The following is a 17,912-nucleotide window of genomic DNA, read 5'->3' as shown; positions in this document are numbered from 1 at the left end:
TATGTAAAACTAAAAAAATAAGGGAATTAGTTTGAGCCGGCTTGATTTTTCTCTTTTTTTCCCTTTTTTTCCCCTTTTTTTTTTCGGGTAGTTTTCCCACCTGGCTCAGGAGAGGAAGGAAGCAGGGTTGTTTCAGGGATGCTACTCGTGGTCCCCCTCCCTCCAAGGGTCCCCAAGAGCATCCCGGGAGCACTAGAGGGCACTGTGGGATTTGGGCCACCCCAGCCGTATCCCGGTGTGTCCCGTGCCCGTGTCTCCCCCCCCACCTCCTTCCTCCTCACCTTGCCGTTCGCAGCGAGGTTAACCGGGAGGTTGTAAAAGAAACGGTAACGTCGACATTTGAACGGCAACTCTAAGTACGTGGCGGGCTCGGGAAATAATAATTAAAAATAAAAAGAAAACTAGGCTTGTTTGGATCCCGGTGGGTCCCTGGCTGTGGGTGGGGTGGGTGCCCCCCACGCCGGAGCATCCCTGCAGTGGTACCCTCGCTCCATGGCTGATTGGGAGGGAGGGCGGGGGTGGGGGGGGGGGGGGCGCAGAACCTGTCCCACCGGGAATTCTAGAAAATAAATCCAAAGAGCCAGCTGTGCACTAAGCTTCCCTGCGCTCCTGCTACCTATTGGCCTCCCAATTTTTGTCTCTGCTGTGCTAAGTGCAGCCGATCCCTCCGCAGCAGAGCCTGACACGCAAACGATGGCAATTAATGCCTTTGAAACAATTTACGATTTCCGGCCTACTTCAACGTGTATTAGCATATACCTGGTTTCTTTAATATACACTTTGTTTTTCCAAAACCACAAACATAGTTGCTGGAATTTCATGTGGAAGTGCTTAAGGGGTTGAAAGTTAACACCTTTGTGAGCCGAGCAGGCTCGCAGTTGCTGCTCAACAAAAGCCTCTTTGTAGAAGCTTTCCCCAAATGTTTTCTTAACATGTTCCAAGTAGTTTTAGGCAGGCAACTAAAGTAAACAAGATGTTACCATGATAAAAACACTTGTGAAAACATTACAGAGTGCACTTAGTAGTTTCTTTCACGTAAACTCCCCTTCGCTTCATCAAAGCGAGAGGCAGGGGAAGCAGATGACTGGCATCGCTGCGATACAGGGTGGCAGGACCGCTCCCCAGGTCTGTGCCCCTCTTCTAGAGAAGGTATTTGATGTAAAAATGTGATTAAGGGCATCTAAACCAAAATCAAGTTTAAAAAAAAAAGCGCCAAACAAAAAGAAAAGGTGTGGGCAAGGAGGGGGATAAAAAACCCCACACTCATCTTGGGGTGTTTTCCCTGGATGCCTGGACACCTTGCGGAATAAACTACCCTCCCTTCAGTTGGGATTTCCCAGACAACTTGCTGGTTAAGGGGTGTATCTACTTCTATCCGAAGGGGTCTACATTTCTACCCGCAACGGTCTTTAAACACATGCAAATGAAATCAAGGGTACAGTCAATTTTGAAGGGAAGTCGCTCTGTTCTACTAATTGCTCCTTTCGCTGCCGCCTGCGAGCCGGGCCCTGGTTAACACACCAGACACGTGTGCATCCTCCAGCCCTCACCTCGCTTCCTGCAGCTTGGCAGAAGGCCGTTCAGGTCAGCACGGTGAGACAAGGACTTGGGTTTTTGGTTTTTAGGCTCTGGGAGCATTGCAGGGCGCTACATTAGGCTTAGCAGCAGCCCCTGCTGCTATCGGTTAGCTCTGACTGATAGCGCGTCACAGGGTAACCGGTGGCTGATGGATTTAAAGAAAACAAACCAAACCGCAAAACAACAACAACAGAAAAACCCAAAACGCCCAACAAAACCCCAACAAAACGCTCAAACTGCAACTTATTTCAGAAAGAAATAGGGAAATAAATGTGTACAATAGTCCGTGTATCTGCTGGTTCTGATAAGCATCCTCCTGTTGGCTGTGAGTGAAAGACAACTAGGATCGTTATTTGTACAGTGTTTATCTTTGAAATCAAGGGCCCTGTGGTGTACCTCACCTTGGGAACAAACACTACAGAGCGATCACAGAAGAGTGTCAAATCTCTGGTTTTGATTTACCAACAGTTATGATATTTCTTCCTCAGGAGGAAAAGAAATGAACCATGTTTTAGACCTGCGAGTCCTTTTTTCTCCCTTAACTGTAGAATCATTTTATTGGCATACAGGGCTTTCATTCCACATGTAACTTCTCTTTGCTTTTTCTAACAGGCCTTTTTAGGGAGGTAAGTGAAATTAAGCAATGCTTGGCTGATGCACGGGCTGTGTTTCACTTGGTAAACAAGAGCTTTTCTCTTGAGGGGAACTGCTGAAAGAGCTTCACGGATTATACAAGTACCAGAAAGAAACTTCGAGCATCTACCTGGTATCTTTTCATTCAGTAATGAATTCTGATAAATGGCAATATAATTTAAGGACGGACGCTCCTCAGGAGACTTGAAAGGCAACGATCTCATTTTATGAAGCAATGCTCACTTCCTAACAGTGTCAATATGCTGCTCGGGGACATTGCTGCATTTGTTCTGGGTTAAATATCACTCCAAACAATAAGACTTTGTCTGGACACTACAGAATTTGGATAATGAGAGAATCGACACGAGCCAATGGGTTTAAGAAAGGCACAGGGAATCTTTCAGATGAAAGGTTTTTATGGGGGGAAAAGAACAAAAAAAACCCCCAAAACCCAAAAAGATTGATGATGAGTAAGTGGTAAGAGAAGGAGAGCTGTTGGGGCTGGGAGAAGATAGAGCCACTTCAAGTCCAGCCTGGTCATGAAGTAGGTTTCAGGTTATTCCTACCTCTTGATTGCCCCACTTCTCTCCTCCAGGTGAACTGGTGGACTCAAGTCTACTTACTGAAACATTTCCAAAATAGCATCTAAAAAATATCGATTTTGCCTCTACCCACGACGTGTGACTTAAGGGCTGTATCTTCTAAGCGTGGCCATGTCAAAAAGCCCACTGCTCTGTAAGAAACCTTCCTGAAACCAGCAGATCTAATCTAGAACAGGGGAGCACAGAAAGCAGAGGTGGCATAATCCGACCACACACGACTGCACACGTTATTCTGATATCCAAGGCTACCACAGCACCTTTCCCTTGCGTTAGGTGCAATAAAAATTAGAATTGTTCTAAAGGTCTGAACGCTATGGTATGGCATATGAATATGAATGAGCTGGCAAGTATGGCAAGATTAGCATTTATTTCACTTAAGTGAACAACAGGATGAATTAAAAGAAATGAGGCCACCCTTCATGGAAATTTATGACTAGCACCTTCTTATTTTGTAATCCTCTTGTAATGAGAACCTTCTCATTACCGCACCATTCCTTACTCATAACGTATGTGTATAGTAGGACCAGCGCTGCTCCCACTGAATTCAGGAAGGTTTTACCAGTGGAAGAACTGGCCCACTCTTTTCCAAGGAAAAACCTTTCTGTATCATCTAACAAACACCTTCTACTTGCTGTCGCCTTTCCCTCCCTCACGCAGAAACCCAGGGAATTACCCCAGAAAGAAAAGAAACAGCTGAATGCTCTGGGGCTAATTCCATCCTGAAGAACCCCATGTACTTCTACAGACCGACTCTGTCAGATCACCACTGCAAATGGGAGCAGAGTTTGTCCCTTTGAGCATTTACACCATAAATCCTGCTTGGGCGGTTGGTCCTCTGTGACCTGACAACCAAAGAGCCTGAGTACTTGAGAAAAAATCAGTGCCCAAACCTTCAAGAACCTGGATGCACCCAAAGCACTCATGTACCTGGGGATCTGCGCAGCCAGAGAACTCTTTTGTGATGGAAACAGCTTTTGCTCCAGGTTAGAGGGGTGGGTGAGGCCAATGATTTAGCTGTGGAGCAGCCACGTGTAGGTTACTAGAGCTCTGCCAGTTCTTCCCTGCATCGGGATGCATGCATCCATAATGCACTGTTTATGCAACACATAAAACTGTGTTCTTTGGCAGCAAGGAAAGGTCTGCAGCAAACTGCAGGGGCCCAATTAATACAATTATAGTTTATTTTTAGTAGTGTAGACTTTGTTCATTAGTTACTTATTTGACATAAATTAAATTTCATGTGATGTTCTGCAATTCTCTGTGCAATTATGGAGTTAATTTAAGACTAAATCTCTTAATTAAAGTGAAATCAAGGTTAAATCAAGGTTGTATTGTTTACATTATCAATACTGCAACACAAAATTAGTTAAATAATAATAATAAAAAAAAAAGGCTGTGGGACTGCAAACACTCTGTTTTACAGTAATACACTGAGCAAGACTATACTTTCCCCATGGGGCTAATTTACTATCCCCTGTTAAAACGTTCTTGAGCCTGATCCAAAAGCCACTGAAGTGAAAGGGAGCTCTCTGTTGACTTCAATGGGCTTTGCATCAGGCCCACGGTGAGTGACAGCACACAAAATTTCAGGGCATGCTTTCTGTACAATGCCAAAAAAGAAAAAAAGCCATCCTTACTTTAGAAACGACTGGAAGTCTTCACATACAGCTTCACAGCCTGGCCATTTGCATACGCCGTGTCCGTAGAGCGGATGGCTGTGCGAGTGCTCCTCGTGGGATAAACTGGAGGGGAGAAAGAGAAAAGAGAAGAAGTGGTGTAACTGAAGGCACCCTGGCAATTACTCTTCACAAAGGCTTTTAAGAGCAGCAAAAAAAAAAAAACAAACCAACCCAGATCCTGAAACATCTCACAGTACCCACCTGACTCTGCCCGTGGTTTTTCAAAACAGAATTAAATACCATCTCCAGTGCGAAACATGTGTCATTCTTACTTAGCTATCCTCCTACATTTCATTCATTAATTAAAAGCTTTGTAAAGAATTTAAATTAACATGGACGGGGGAGAAATCATTTGACAGACCTGCTTAATATCCTGCTTGATATTTTGCTAAGAAATTTATGAACATTGCATATTTACAATTCAACTTCATCAGGAATCAAAGTCATCTCCACACGCCAGTGCATTCTTACAGCACAATACAACCAGACCCCAGGTTTTCCTCATCGCTACAGGAAGAGGAAAAGCATCACCTCTGCAGCCTTGGCTTTCCCACCACGTTATTTATTTACTGGGTTGGGGGTTTGGTGGGGTGGTTTGGGTTTTTTTATCATTTTGGGGTGGGGTTTTTTCTTTCCCCCACTCTCTTTTTCTTCACACAATCACAGCTCCCTTATGTCCCAGCAAAGAAGATTCAAGATGCATTTTCAAATGCAAAAAAAAATATAAATTGATGATTAAAAAAAAGGAAGCATGCAATCAAAGAGGCTCCTTGGCACGAGGGGTTAGCAGGGGCTATTAACCTCCCTAAGATTTGTCAGGAACGTCACAGGGCTTCCTAACCACTGAAACCTGGGTTAAAGAACAGAATTCGTATGAGCACGAAGGGGTTAATCCTTCAGCGGGATTCCAATCAATACGTAATGATTTGGCTGCACTGATCCAAGTCATGAGACGCTTTGATCCGGGCCATGTGGTGCTCAGGGAAATGTATCTGTTGCACTAACTGATGAACCATATTCTAAAATATCTCCTTTATTCAACTTCTGCGTAGAAACTTCTGAAGTAAAGGAATTATTTTTGCAACAATTTCCATAACCTTAGATGGCTTTAACAATAAAATGTCAAAATGCCACCAAAATCTCTACTTTAAGCTCACACACATACCTATTTTTCGTAGCAAATCTTTTTTGCTCTGGTATGCCTGTGCTGTATTATGAACTTCAAACATATACAAAGGATATGAACACATACCAGCATCAAGGTGGGGCTTTTATGACTTATTTTATCCTGGATTACAGGTAACATTATGGATAAGCAGCTAGTTTTTTGCCATTTTACTTTCATACACATGTGGAAATGCTGTTTATTCTCGTTCTGTAATAGTATCTGCCTGCATCCTATACCAAAACTGTGTTCTTGCATAATTTCTGATGTGCTGGATAGCCAGATCACTGCAGAATGTACCCCCGAGATGTTCTACCAAACACAAGGAAGTTGTATGAGCAATTCCTGCCCAGATTTTGACTTTCTGGCCCAATAAATATCTGAAGAAAACTGAAGGTGTTTTTAAACAAATATTTTAAAATGAAAAATAAAATAAAAATCAAAAAAGGTACAAATCTGACTGGAAAAGGAATTATAAGTTGTATGTGAATTAATTCATTATTTCATTAAAGTTGTCTTTTTGGCTCTCTACAAACAGTTCTTCAGGCACAAATGCATAATGTGCAAGGTCGTTTCCTAAAAAAAAAACAAACCCCAGCAAACCCACAACAACTGCAGGTGAGGAAACTTACAAAGGCCTTTTCCAGAAGGGAATATTGCACTGGTTTGACTTCATCATGTGCAAGTGGTGAGAAACTCTATGAGACAAGTTTTTAAAAGAACAAAGGGACTGATGTATTCCTTGCAAGGAAATTAGAAAATGCTACACCACACATTTCCTCAGCTGAGAAAGAGAGGAGGATAGCTGAGGGAACACTGTCCACCCAAGCCAGACAAGACATATGGTCAAACACCCTCCAAACACGTTGGAAAAGAATAATTCAGAAAAATAATGATTTTTATCATCTGCTTCCATAGCTGAATACAGCGGAGGGTGAGGAAGCAGGCTTTCAGGTTAACACTCCCTTTGAAGCCCACGAAGGCTACAGGTGGGTTACGAGTTTGGTGTACTCAGCACAAGCCCAAAAAATCAAATAAATAAATAAAAATTCCCCCCTATACCAGGAGAGCTGCGGAAACGCGGTGTGACGCCGAGTAAGGAGTCAGTCCCCCGTGGGTTTTAAGCACTGTAAATCTCATTATAATATCAACAGGAGTCACATGGCTTAAACCCCCAGCAGGGATTTTTAAAGTTTCTCTGTGAGAGCCTAAAGGCCACGGCCAAGTCAACGGGAAGAGCCCTACCGAGATTTGTATTTATTTTCTAAATCCAAGTGCAAATCTCTTTTCTTTCCAGGGAACTTGCACAAGACAAGACAAACTATGTAGGACACGATACCCTGGTACTGTGTCCAAAGAAAATGACGGAATGACCAAGAGAGAGTATCAAACTGTAAGTGATGCTCAGGATGTCTGAGCCTAGCGCTGTCAATAACCAGAGAGATCGGTGCTGGCGGTAGGCAGGAACTCAAAAGGTCATTTTGCTAACACGACGCTACTCGTAACATACTTAACACCTACGTATAGCTTCCACTGCCACTCTACAAAGCCGAGCAACCACTTCAACTTACCAAAAATAGACACTTCAGACAGAAAGAAGAAAAAAAACCCCAACAAAACCAAGCAAGGCTCAGAACTGAAAGACAAACGCAGGCACCTTCCGTAGGCTGCTCTGCTACTCCCATCAGCTCGGGGGTTTCAGAGGTGCCTTTCGCTGACCTTTATGTGTCAGTATCAGATTACTGCTATTTTATCCATCCCACTTCTGAAGATATTATAGATTGTCACTTGTTCCCTGATAGAGCCTACAGCAGCACCTCAAAACAAAACAAAGAGCGGGTTTATACAGAAGCGGATGTAAGGCACAAAGGATACAGCCAGTGGAGATGAATGGAGAACTCTGTTTAACTGATCTAAGTACTCACTTTGTTTGAACAAATAGAGGTGGAAAATGAAGGTTTTAATCCAATACATAAACAAACAGCTTTGCGGGCACAATGCAAACCCATAATCTTAAACCGTTCGATGATATTTTGCATGCCTGCAAGCAGAGCTTCTGTAATCTGGATGCATCCCTGGCCTCGCTGCTGAAGACAGACTTTCAGAAGATCTGAGCATTGGCAAGCAGAAGCAAGCTTTAGGTCTGTTTGATTTCTAATGACACATTAGAGTAGGTGTTTGTTTCTGTCACCCTCTCCTTCCCAGGAACGCATATTCGTGGTTGGGTACTGGTGATGTAACACCAGTTAGTGGAAGTGATTTTATAAGAAGACATAATTTTCAAAGAAGTGAAAAAATAAGTGATGTAAAAATTAAAATTTTGTGGGCTGGTTGGGGTTTTTTTTTTTCCCTCCTTGGAAGGTATTTGCATACAAAATACTTAATAGAATTATTTCCAAATAATGCAAGAGCGCAGCATTATTACATCAAAGTACAGCAAATAACCCTCTGGCAAAGAAAGCATCTTGCGTAAGTCAGCTTGTTCATGACATAGGACAGAGTAACGAAACCTGTGCGGGAGGCTGAAAACTGCTTAAGTGTCCACTCATTCTCTGCTGCCCCCTGCCCCGCTTACAGTAAGGAGGGGAGAAGGGCCTGGCACTTCCCCAGCTCCTCTGTGCTTGCTGGAGCTTTCACCACCTCTACCTTCCTCAACTACCATGTTCCATAAGCCCAAGGATATCCATTGGGTCTGGAAGAAAATTCACCACCTATTCAGACAGAGCTGTCTGTCAAAGCTGGGACTTGCACAGCATCCCTTACCCAGACCACTTCATCCATTTAACCTTTGGAATATAACTGCTGTGCTACAGCATCACTGAGGAATCACACTCTGGGACATGAAACCACCAGAGAGAGAGAAACCAGACAGAACTGCTTGAAGAGAGAGGGGAACACACAGGGTACTGGGGACAGCAGTGACCAAAGCACTAGTGTGAAATCCACCCACGCTGTTTATTGCAACCCATACTTACTAACCGTGTGAAACTGAGGACAGGGCTTGTACACATGGCCAAAAAAGTCACATGTAGATAGAAAACCCAGCTAAGCAGAAGCCTCCAGAACTTCTGCCACACAGTGGACTGTATTTTAAATATTCATGCTGCTGACGTACTTCATATTCTGCTTTCTCTCTCTCCCACATCTGCTTGGGCCAACGATCTTTGCCAAAATACTGGGGGAAGTCAGGGACGGAGAGAAGCATCCTTGATTTTTTTTCTATTACAGTTATGAAGCATCTGCTCACGTTCTGATGGTGTGGAGAACATGCCCAAGCCACCTGCACACTGAAAAAATCAATAGCACTTCTCCTGCTCTCCTCCTGGAAGGGGTTTGAGCAGAACACCCACAGAAATTGCAGAATTACCTTTTTTAAGTTTTATTTCTCGGGGGCAATGGGAAGTGACCTCATCTTTGCCAGCTGCCATGAAACCGGTGTGGGTGCACGGTCCAGGCAGGAGCACAGGGCTCAGTCTCACAACACATTCCACCTTGGTCTGATGTGGATGGCACAGCCGTGGAGGCAAAATGCCACAATTTTCAGTCCTGTACAGGAGGAGCAGAGACACAACCAGGAACCAACACAAGTCTCCCATATTCATGACTGCCTGTTGGGCTCTGAAGCTCATCAAGAGGCACTGACAGAATGAACTCAGTGAAAATGTCACAATTCTCAGAGGCAGACACCCTCACTGTGTCTGATTTAAAATCAAAACAGAAGCAGTAATGATTAAATCCTTGTACCAACTGTACTTGAATGCCAGTTGCTGCCTTCACAGCAAACTCAATTGAAGGAAGATGTGGCTTGCAGTGAAGTTGCACTGGGGCAAATCCCTCTGAATTCTTACTAAGACGGCTTAGCATCCCTGTCCTCCCTAAATAGTGAATTTTTAAAAACCCCAGTAATAAACAAACAAAAACATGAAATTAAGCTATATACTGAAATGGACTACTAGATATTCATGCTTCCACCCAAGCCTCAGTAGATGCCCAGAAAGCAAGTATCTCATCTCAACAGAACCGTCTGAGAAGGGTAAACGCCCCTCCATTGCTGGACAAAGCTTAGCAGAGGTCCACGGGCCTTGGGGAGAGGTGGCATTTGTTGTGTGTGGCCAGTGACAGCCCTCCCTGGAGCTGGTCTGCATATTTTTGGATGCTTTTTAAAGCTGAGTTTCTCCCCTTCCTCATTACTTTAGCCCACTAGAAGCAGCTCGTGTTTTACATCAAGCCCTATTGGAAGTAACAGGAATGGTATATTACCTTTTAAATGACTACACCAATTTAAGACAAATCAGGTTAAAACTGCAGCCCACAGGCTGCAATCCTGCCCTCTCCTCGGACTGTGCTAACTTGTAGCATGAGGAGAAAAACACAGAGCAAAAAAAAAAGCTGCAGCACAAGGCGATGCACAGGCACTGCACCCCAAATCACTGCCCCCCCAGCCTTCTTCTCCAAATGCCTGTTGCAAGGAGAGCACTGAAGGAGCATCTGCAGCAAGACCAAGACAGTCTCCTTCTCTGGAGATATTCAAGACCTGTCTGGATGCTGACCTGTGCGACCTGTCCTAGGGACCCTACTTTGGCAGAGGGGTTGGATTCAATGATCTCCAGAGGTCCCTTCCAATCCCTACAATTCTGTGATTCTCTACCCAGCTGTCGCTGTCCTTCTCCTTACCCCCATCCCCACCACACAGAGTACAACCAGACTGGGCAATTCTATGCATCACCTTCTGGGTCTGATGGACACACTCATGGCTTAGACATTAAGCACCATTAATGACCACCATTCCCACACACCCTAATAGTACCACACACTTCTTCCAGTGGCACCCCCTCTTCCAACCCCACAGCAGGCCCCGGGCAGACACTGCCCTACATCCTTTCCTTGGAGGAACTGAATGGACTTCTAGACCATTTAAAAGAAATGTCCAACGCAAGAAACCTCAGAATTGAATCCTACACTTATCTCAGGTGGAAGTTCCATTCCTGCACTTGAATTAATGAGTTTCTCTACTATTTAAAACTCTTATTTTTTATTTCAACTTTGTGCCTAGTTACTGTAGTGAAAAGTACATCAAATATACCCAGGCACACACGATTTGAAACGCTGGATTTTAAATTCCAGCACTGCTAACTAATGAGAACAATTTTTTTCCCCTCTTCTTCTTTGTAGCATCACTTCATGTACTTACATACCATAATCACATCCTCCTAGAGCCTCTATTTTTCCAGGGTGTAGATCTTTAATTCCCTTTAATCTGTCTTCATAGCCTATTCCCTCCAACTCCTTTATCATCCTAGCTGCTCTCCTCTGTATTTGCTCCAGCTCCTCTTTACCCTTTCTGCAAGAGAGTGGCCAATTGTACATCGTGCTCCCAATGCTGTTGAACTGGTTCTGCGTACAGCACAACAGGAAAAAAGGAGGACTCGGATGCAACATGTGTGTTTATGCCTCCCATGACTGCATTTGCCTTTTTAACTGAGACATGGCACAGAGCGTCCCACCTTAATTTCTCAATCCCAGTTATGCCTCAGTCGTTTCCCACACAACTGATGCTGAGCAGCTGACGTGTCGTGTCAAACCAGCAGTTTGGAATTTTTATTTCCTAGCTGGGCTACTTTCTACTTATCCCTGCTAAAATCTCATTTTATTCCTCCCTGAACAATCTCCTAATTTATTCAGATGAAACCGGATTGACTCGGTATCTCAGTCTGATGATGAAAAAAAAAATTGGTCCTGACACTTTCTTGGGTTTGTGGGGTTGGTTATTGTTTTGTTTTGGCTTTTTTCAGCAATCCCATCCCTCTCACACACCCAGTTCGCATGGCAGAGGGAGGTGGCCGTGGCAAAGCTTTGGCCCCAATTCAGCAACGCTTTTAAGAACACGCACAAGTTTAAAAACACAGGATTAGACCTTGGACTTCACCGAGACTGAGGTGTAAAGTTACAGACGTACATACATGCTTCGTAAAAAGATCCTGTTTGCCAACCTTATTTTCCTGTAATTTATATTCTGTTGTTACATTTAAATTCCTAGCAAAAGAAAACACTGAGAAACAAGACCTGCTGTAGTTTAACGGAATTATACTGTTACATTTTGAGCCAAGGCAAGCCCTTCGCCCTTATACTAACCAGCCATACGTCAACAAATGTGATTAACAGGGACTGTTCACGTCAGTATTTCCACCCCCACGCCCCCCCCATCCCCATCCTCATCCCACAGGCACAACAAAACCCACGCAGAAGGTGACTGTCACATCACATAGAGCCCGGCAGCTCGCCGGGTGAGCCTTCGCCCACCGCGCAGCCCTGTGGCTGCTAGGAAGGAAAGCGCCCTTCGGGAAAAGGCTTGTAACAAAATAATTAAGATAAATAATGACTCCAAGGGAGAAATACAGCTAAGGCGTTGCATTCTCTCCGCCACATGCTTTCCCTCCAAAGGATGCTATTGAGAAAAGCACTAAAAATCGAGAGGACCCAAGCCGACTTTCCCCAGGGAAGCGTGCTGAATCATACAGGTAGTGTAAATATCATATGCTGCTGCAGGTGCTAGGCGGTCTATTTGTTTGTGTTTACTAAAAGGTATAACAAATAGTCCCACTAAAACAGAACAACGCTTGGCATTGGAAGGATAGATACCAGAGCAGCCGTAAATCAGGTTCACTTGTTTAGATTTGAACCGCTGTGCAATACAAACACCATCAGCCCTTCTCTGTCCCAGACACCCTCCTCCACTGGGATTTTTCTCTTCCCCGGGGCAGCATCGCAACGCATGGCACTGAGGGGGGGGCTTAGCATCCTGAGCACCACACACCCAAGGAAAACCACACGACGTGGCAAAGAAAGAATGAGAAGTAGCACAGAACTGGGGACTCGTGTGATGCCTGTGGGCCAGCCAATGCCGTTTATGGCTTTGCAACTTCGGAGTTAATTCACAGTATAAACAAGGAGGAAAATGTTTCTTCCGAGCAAGACTTCCTGTAAACTGTTGATGCGAGCACGCTGGGCGCAGGGCTGGTGCACCTGCTGATTAACCATGAGCTCCAAGAATAAACAGCAACCAAAGCCAGCGAGATTGTTCTGGAATTCGCTCCGAGCTGATTTTTTTTTTCCTGTTTCTTTCTTCCCTCCCACGTTATAAATTGGATTCTCCAGCCAAACAAACAGCAGAACATAGGTTGCCGAGAGTTAAAAAAAAAAAATAAAAATAAAATAAATCTACTTTTTACACTACATTGACCACAGCACCCACAGGCACAGCTACGATGTCTTTCTATGAATGGGACAGATTGCCATATGGATGCAGACACCGAACAAGCTGTACAACTCCTGGCGACAAGTGCCATGGGGACTGTCCTATATTAGCACCACCTGTGCCGGGGAAATTGTGCTCTGCCTATGAAATGGTATTTAAGGGCCCGTCGCGCTGTTATTTTTTTGAGTACACACAAAAAAGGAAGATTACAGTTAAAAAAGAACTCGCTGGCTAGTGGATCTTGTTGCTCAGTTCCCCGGATCGTTTCCCAAAGGAACAGTTACTGTCTTTATTCACGCAGCCCAAAATGACAAGCTGCAACACATATTAGCAGTTCCCCTGTCTGGGCTTAAACTGTCGTTTTAATGAGAAGAATACGCTTTATAATATACAGACGCCTTTCCTGATCACACAGAAGAAATTACAGCCCTCTCACCTTAACAAACACCACCTATACGGTAAAACACCCTGTGGCACCACATACACAAACGCTGCTCTGGCAGCAAGCAATGCAAAATACGTTTTCCTCGGGCTCCTTTTCCCCCCCACCCTGTTTTGGGTTCAACCCTCCACGTGCTGCAGGTAGAGCCACGAATCTCATTTGCCAAATTTCAATGTGTATCTCACTACTTAGAAAAGAAAGTCCTGTCCGACTGACAAAAACACAGCTCCGGGTTAGCACAAGATGTCAAGGGAGGGGGGAGAAGGGAAAAGAGGTCTGAGCAGTAGCTAGCTGCTCTGCAAAAGGAGATTTCCCCTTCTCCAATCTGCAAAGGAAAGAAAAAAAAAAGGGATGCCAAGAAAAAGCAAAGTAAAATAAATTGAATTAAAGAAAAACAGTTGTAAAGTGAACATTACAACCTGGGAAAAATGATGTCATTTTATTGAGAAACTCATTTTTTTCCATTAAACCATAGTGAAACGGATAAAGTTTATACAGCTTAATGGTGGAGTTTTACTTTAAATGCTACTCAATATCTTAGCAGTACGATATAACATGATATAACAGCTGTCATACTAACTGCTCGATTTTTATTGAACAGCAGAGAAAACAGTCACAGAAAGATCACCTAACTTCTCCTCTACTTTTACAGCATTTCCAAGGGTGTTTCTTTCCCATTCTCCGGCTGTGATATGTATGATAAAAAGACCCCAAAACAACACAGCACTTCATTAGCTCCCTGCTCAGCTCTTGAGGACAGTCGGATCTCCTGAGCAAACCCCGAGGAAGCAGAAAGAACTTGCACACAGAAGGAAATAAAAAGAAACAGGAATCCACGGTGCAGTAAACCAAAACCAGGTCCCTTTTTAAGACTACTACATAAACACCTCTAATAAAAGAAGAGGACAAATTTTCATTGGGCCTTTTTAAGTATTTAGACAGGAATGTTTTAGTAAAAAATTTAACTGCAAAGCGCACGCAATTAACAGAAAGCCATCAGCTATTTCTCTGGTATGTAAAAATAGCATTAAGCTGTATTAAATGCACGTGTAAGTATCTCGGTTGCAAGAAAAGGGAGGAGATATGCAAAGCACTCAGATATCAAACAATGATCTGTTGGCCAGATGGAGGAATAAAACAATACATATGCTAAAATTTGGAAAAGTTCTGTTCGGCGTCTGCCAAGGCTCACCCAATCTATTTTAAGTGCCTTTTTTTTTTTTTGATACATTAGCTCTGTGTTGGGAGTTCTACAACTGAGGGGTTACTGCACGGGACTGGAGAGCAGCGGAGTGCTGGAGTGCAGGAGCTCCCTGATTCCGGGACAGGCTCCCGAGCCAGGATAGGCTCAGGGTGCTGTGTCCTGACAGTTGGATGCAGCACCCTGACTCATCAGCAAGGGGCCACAGGCTGGCCGGCATCACGCCTTCTGTAGGGGGAAGTGAATAAAACGAGCCAGCACCAATTTCTGCGGGGTTTAGCGAAACAATTCTCTGAAGAGCGTGGTCTGATTAGAGAGCTCCCCGGCAGACGGAGGAGGAAGCGGCACGCTACAAATCATTTAGCAGAGGGTTTCTCCAAAACGTGGAGCGCCGCGGCAGACGGGAGGTGTGGGCCGTGCAAAGGACGCTCCACACCCAAATTTGAAAAGCAGGAGCGATAAAAAGCACCTGATAAGGCTTAAAACAACTCCAGGTCTGAGTCACAGCTGATATTTTCTCAATACGATCGCACGGAGAAGTGACTCAGATGGGGAGAGCACATGGTAACCGGTGGTGATTCCTTTGGCGTGGGGAGGCGAGCCCCAAGGGATCAGGAGGTGGGATGCTTTGCGTTGTACCTGCACGCAATGAACGGAGATGGTTGGGCCAGCAGCCTCCTCTGGCTGTGGCAGCATCACCATCACCACACAGCCAAACTACCTCATCGCCATCACCCCCACACTAGGTGAGGCAAGGAAAAATAACAGCAGCCATGCTGAAGAGTGGGATGGTTTATCAGATGATATGCAACCAGGTGTCCAAGCTTGGCTCGAGGCTCTAACCCAGAAAGGAAGTGGCATGGATGCACCTGAGCTGCTCAGAGCCAAGGTGGCAACATAAGGGATGGTGTACATGGAGCAGCTGAACACTGCCTGAGAGGAATGGCCCCGGGAACAGCAGTTCCTTAAGGGGGAATGGATTTGAGGTAACCTAATCTAACGAAACTCTGCTGATGGTGAAGTGCAACGAGCTAAAATCAACCACACGGGGCAACTGAGAGGAGCCGACACGGATGAGCAGATTTGATGCTGGCACCAGCGCAGAACGAATGGCAGGGACTACAGGAGAGGCGGGCCAAGAGAGGATCTGGCCCTGGGAGCATATGGGCTGCAGGCTGAACTGTTTCATTAATAACGGACCGAAAGCTGTAATTCTTAATTGCGCCGAATCCTAATGCCCTCGTGTAAGGGCCCTGGAACGCTGATGGGGGATGAGAAGGCACGGCAGGTAACGACAGGAAAACACGATGCACAGAGCCTGACTGGCATATCAACGGGCTGCCACGCCGCTCCTTTCACCTCCTCTCAGGGCCTGACCCAGGTCCCTTCCTCCTGCCACGCTGGCAAAAAAACACCATTTCAAAATCCCCTTGTTTATCCCAACTATTTTTCCTACGAGATGGCCACTTGCTCATGTGGAAGAACTAGACTCAAGCACGGTTGGAGAGACATAAAGACAACAGGGGATAAACACGGGGCTGCTGGCAGGTGGACAAAGGTCTCCTGGACATGCACCCTCTCCCTGAAACTCTTCACCTTAGCCCTTGTGAACGGATGTGTTTCCCAAACTACCATGTCTGCACCTCCAATAACTCCCTTGTTCAGGTCCAGCCTCGTCACCCTCCTGCTGCAGTCTATATAGAGTGGTGCCAGGAACAGGACCAGCACCCCCAGATCCCCAGGCTCGAGACGAAGCTGGAGCAACCTCGGCTGACTGCAAAGCACTGATGATGAATTCTGCACCGCTCTGCTTTTCCAAACCTGCTCCCATCGTGGTCTGTCCCGAGCACGTATGTTTTGGGAAGCCTGCTGCTCACGAGGGTATAAAGTTAGCAGTCGCCTAAAGCCATCAGGCACCCACCTGCCCCTTGTTTTGCTGCTTTTCTTAAGAAAATAATCAAGCTTCCCCCAGATTAGATGTAGTGGAAGGAGATGGAAAGCGGGCACTGTCCTTGACATTTCTAAGCACAGCAGATGTACTTAACTGGCTCCTGTTATTTATTTATTTACTTGTGTAGAGAAAATGCTCGTTACTGAAGAAACCCAAATGCTGATAAGATGATGAGAGGTTTGCATGCTGGTTGATGGTCTCACTTTCGCTTATCCTGAGTGAATACAAGTATCTATAACTAAATATTTCCCTTAGGGTACTGATGACTGAGGTATGTTTATTGCATTGAGTGAATTTATATATATAATCAGCACAATAAACATTATTAAATTGTCTGAGTAAAATCAAAGCATGAAACACACAGTCAGTGCTGAATTCTAATGATGCTGAATGCCCATGATTGCATGGGGAAAGGATCTTAACAAGCCTTGATTTGAGCTTTGGCATCCGCCTCACAAATCACACGAAATGTTCTCTCTTTAATAGTGCTGAATATTGATAAATGTCTCTGCACGGCACAACAGGGAAGTTGGTCTCTATTGGCAATCTTTACCAAAGTGTGTTTTTTCCTTCTCTACACTCAAGGGTTTACCCTGAATGATTTAATTATAATTTTCCTTGTGTAAGACAAATTAAAGAGGAGAGTAGGAGTGTCATGCCAAAGCAGATTATTTATCTCCTTAACAGATTGCTGTGCACCAAACCCCAGAGCTGCTGCTGCTGCTACTTACAGAAACTGGGCAAAATGTGGGACAAAAGCATGGATGTGATATACATTTAAAGCCCAAATGAATGAAAGCATTAACCCATTATTTATGGCTGGAATTGTTTAATTTCTCTGAAAGCCATACACGCAGACACCAAGAGCAGCCCCGCGATGCTCCCTGGCCTGGAGGATGCCTCCTGCTTCCAAATGCATTTTGGCTTTCCAAATGTCCCAGGGTGACTCTGGCCACCTGCATGCCATTCACTTTTTTGCCATAAAGGAGAACTTTTTCTGTCCCTCAGCTCAAGCACAGCAGCCCCTGCTGTGGCCAGTGTCACCGGTGACACCACTGCAGCCTCCCCACATCTAAAGCTTTGCTGCGCACAGCTGTGACGCGGTGCGCCCGTGGCAGGGCGACACACAGGCATGCTGAGCAGCCAATGACTATTTCTCCTGCTATTTTCAACCCCTTGTTTATATCCAAAACGTGTTTTCACCCAAGACTCTGCTGCTCCCCCGATGACTTTTACGCAGGTGCCTCCGCTGCCACAGCAGTCAGCTGAGTGCCTCCTGTCTTGTGGGTCTCGAGCAGCCTCGCAACCTGACCTGTGGGATCAGGAACTCCGTAAAACACAGCCTGAACTATCCCTGTGACGTGTGCCAGAGATGACAGCCATGATAGTAACTCCCACATAACCAA

At 45.0% G+C, this 17,912-nt stretch overlaps 1 protein-coding gene across 1 annotated transcript in view; it reads right to left on the bottom strand.

The window, feature by feature from the left end:
- FOXP1 (forkhead box P1) overlaps positions 1–17,912 on the bottom strand; it is a gene marked incomplete at its 3' end in the record, with an annotated part of 338,169 nt that overhangs the window by 38,210 nt on the left and 282,047 nt on the right. Inside the window, exon 9 of the mRNA XM_084269605.1 lies at positions 4,451–4,555. Coding sequence (XP_084125731.1) covers positions 4,451–4,555 — 105 coding nt within the window. The remainder of the gene's footprint in view (positions 1–4,450; positions 4,556–17,912) is intronic.

The sequence above is a fragment of the Gallinula chloropus genome, assembly GCF_964237585.1.
Source record: "Gallinula chloropus genome assembly, chromosome: 12".
Lineage (NCBI taxonomy): Eukaryota > Metazoa > Chordata > Aves > Gruiformes > Rallidae > Gallinula > Gallinula chloropus.
The sequence above is the reverse complement of the archived record's forward strand: the minus strand, read 5'-3'. Positions and strand labels throughout refer to the sequence as shown.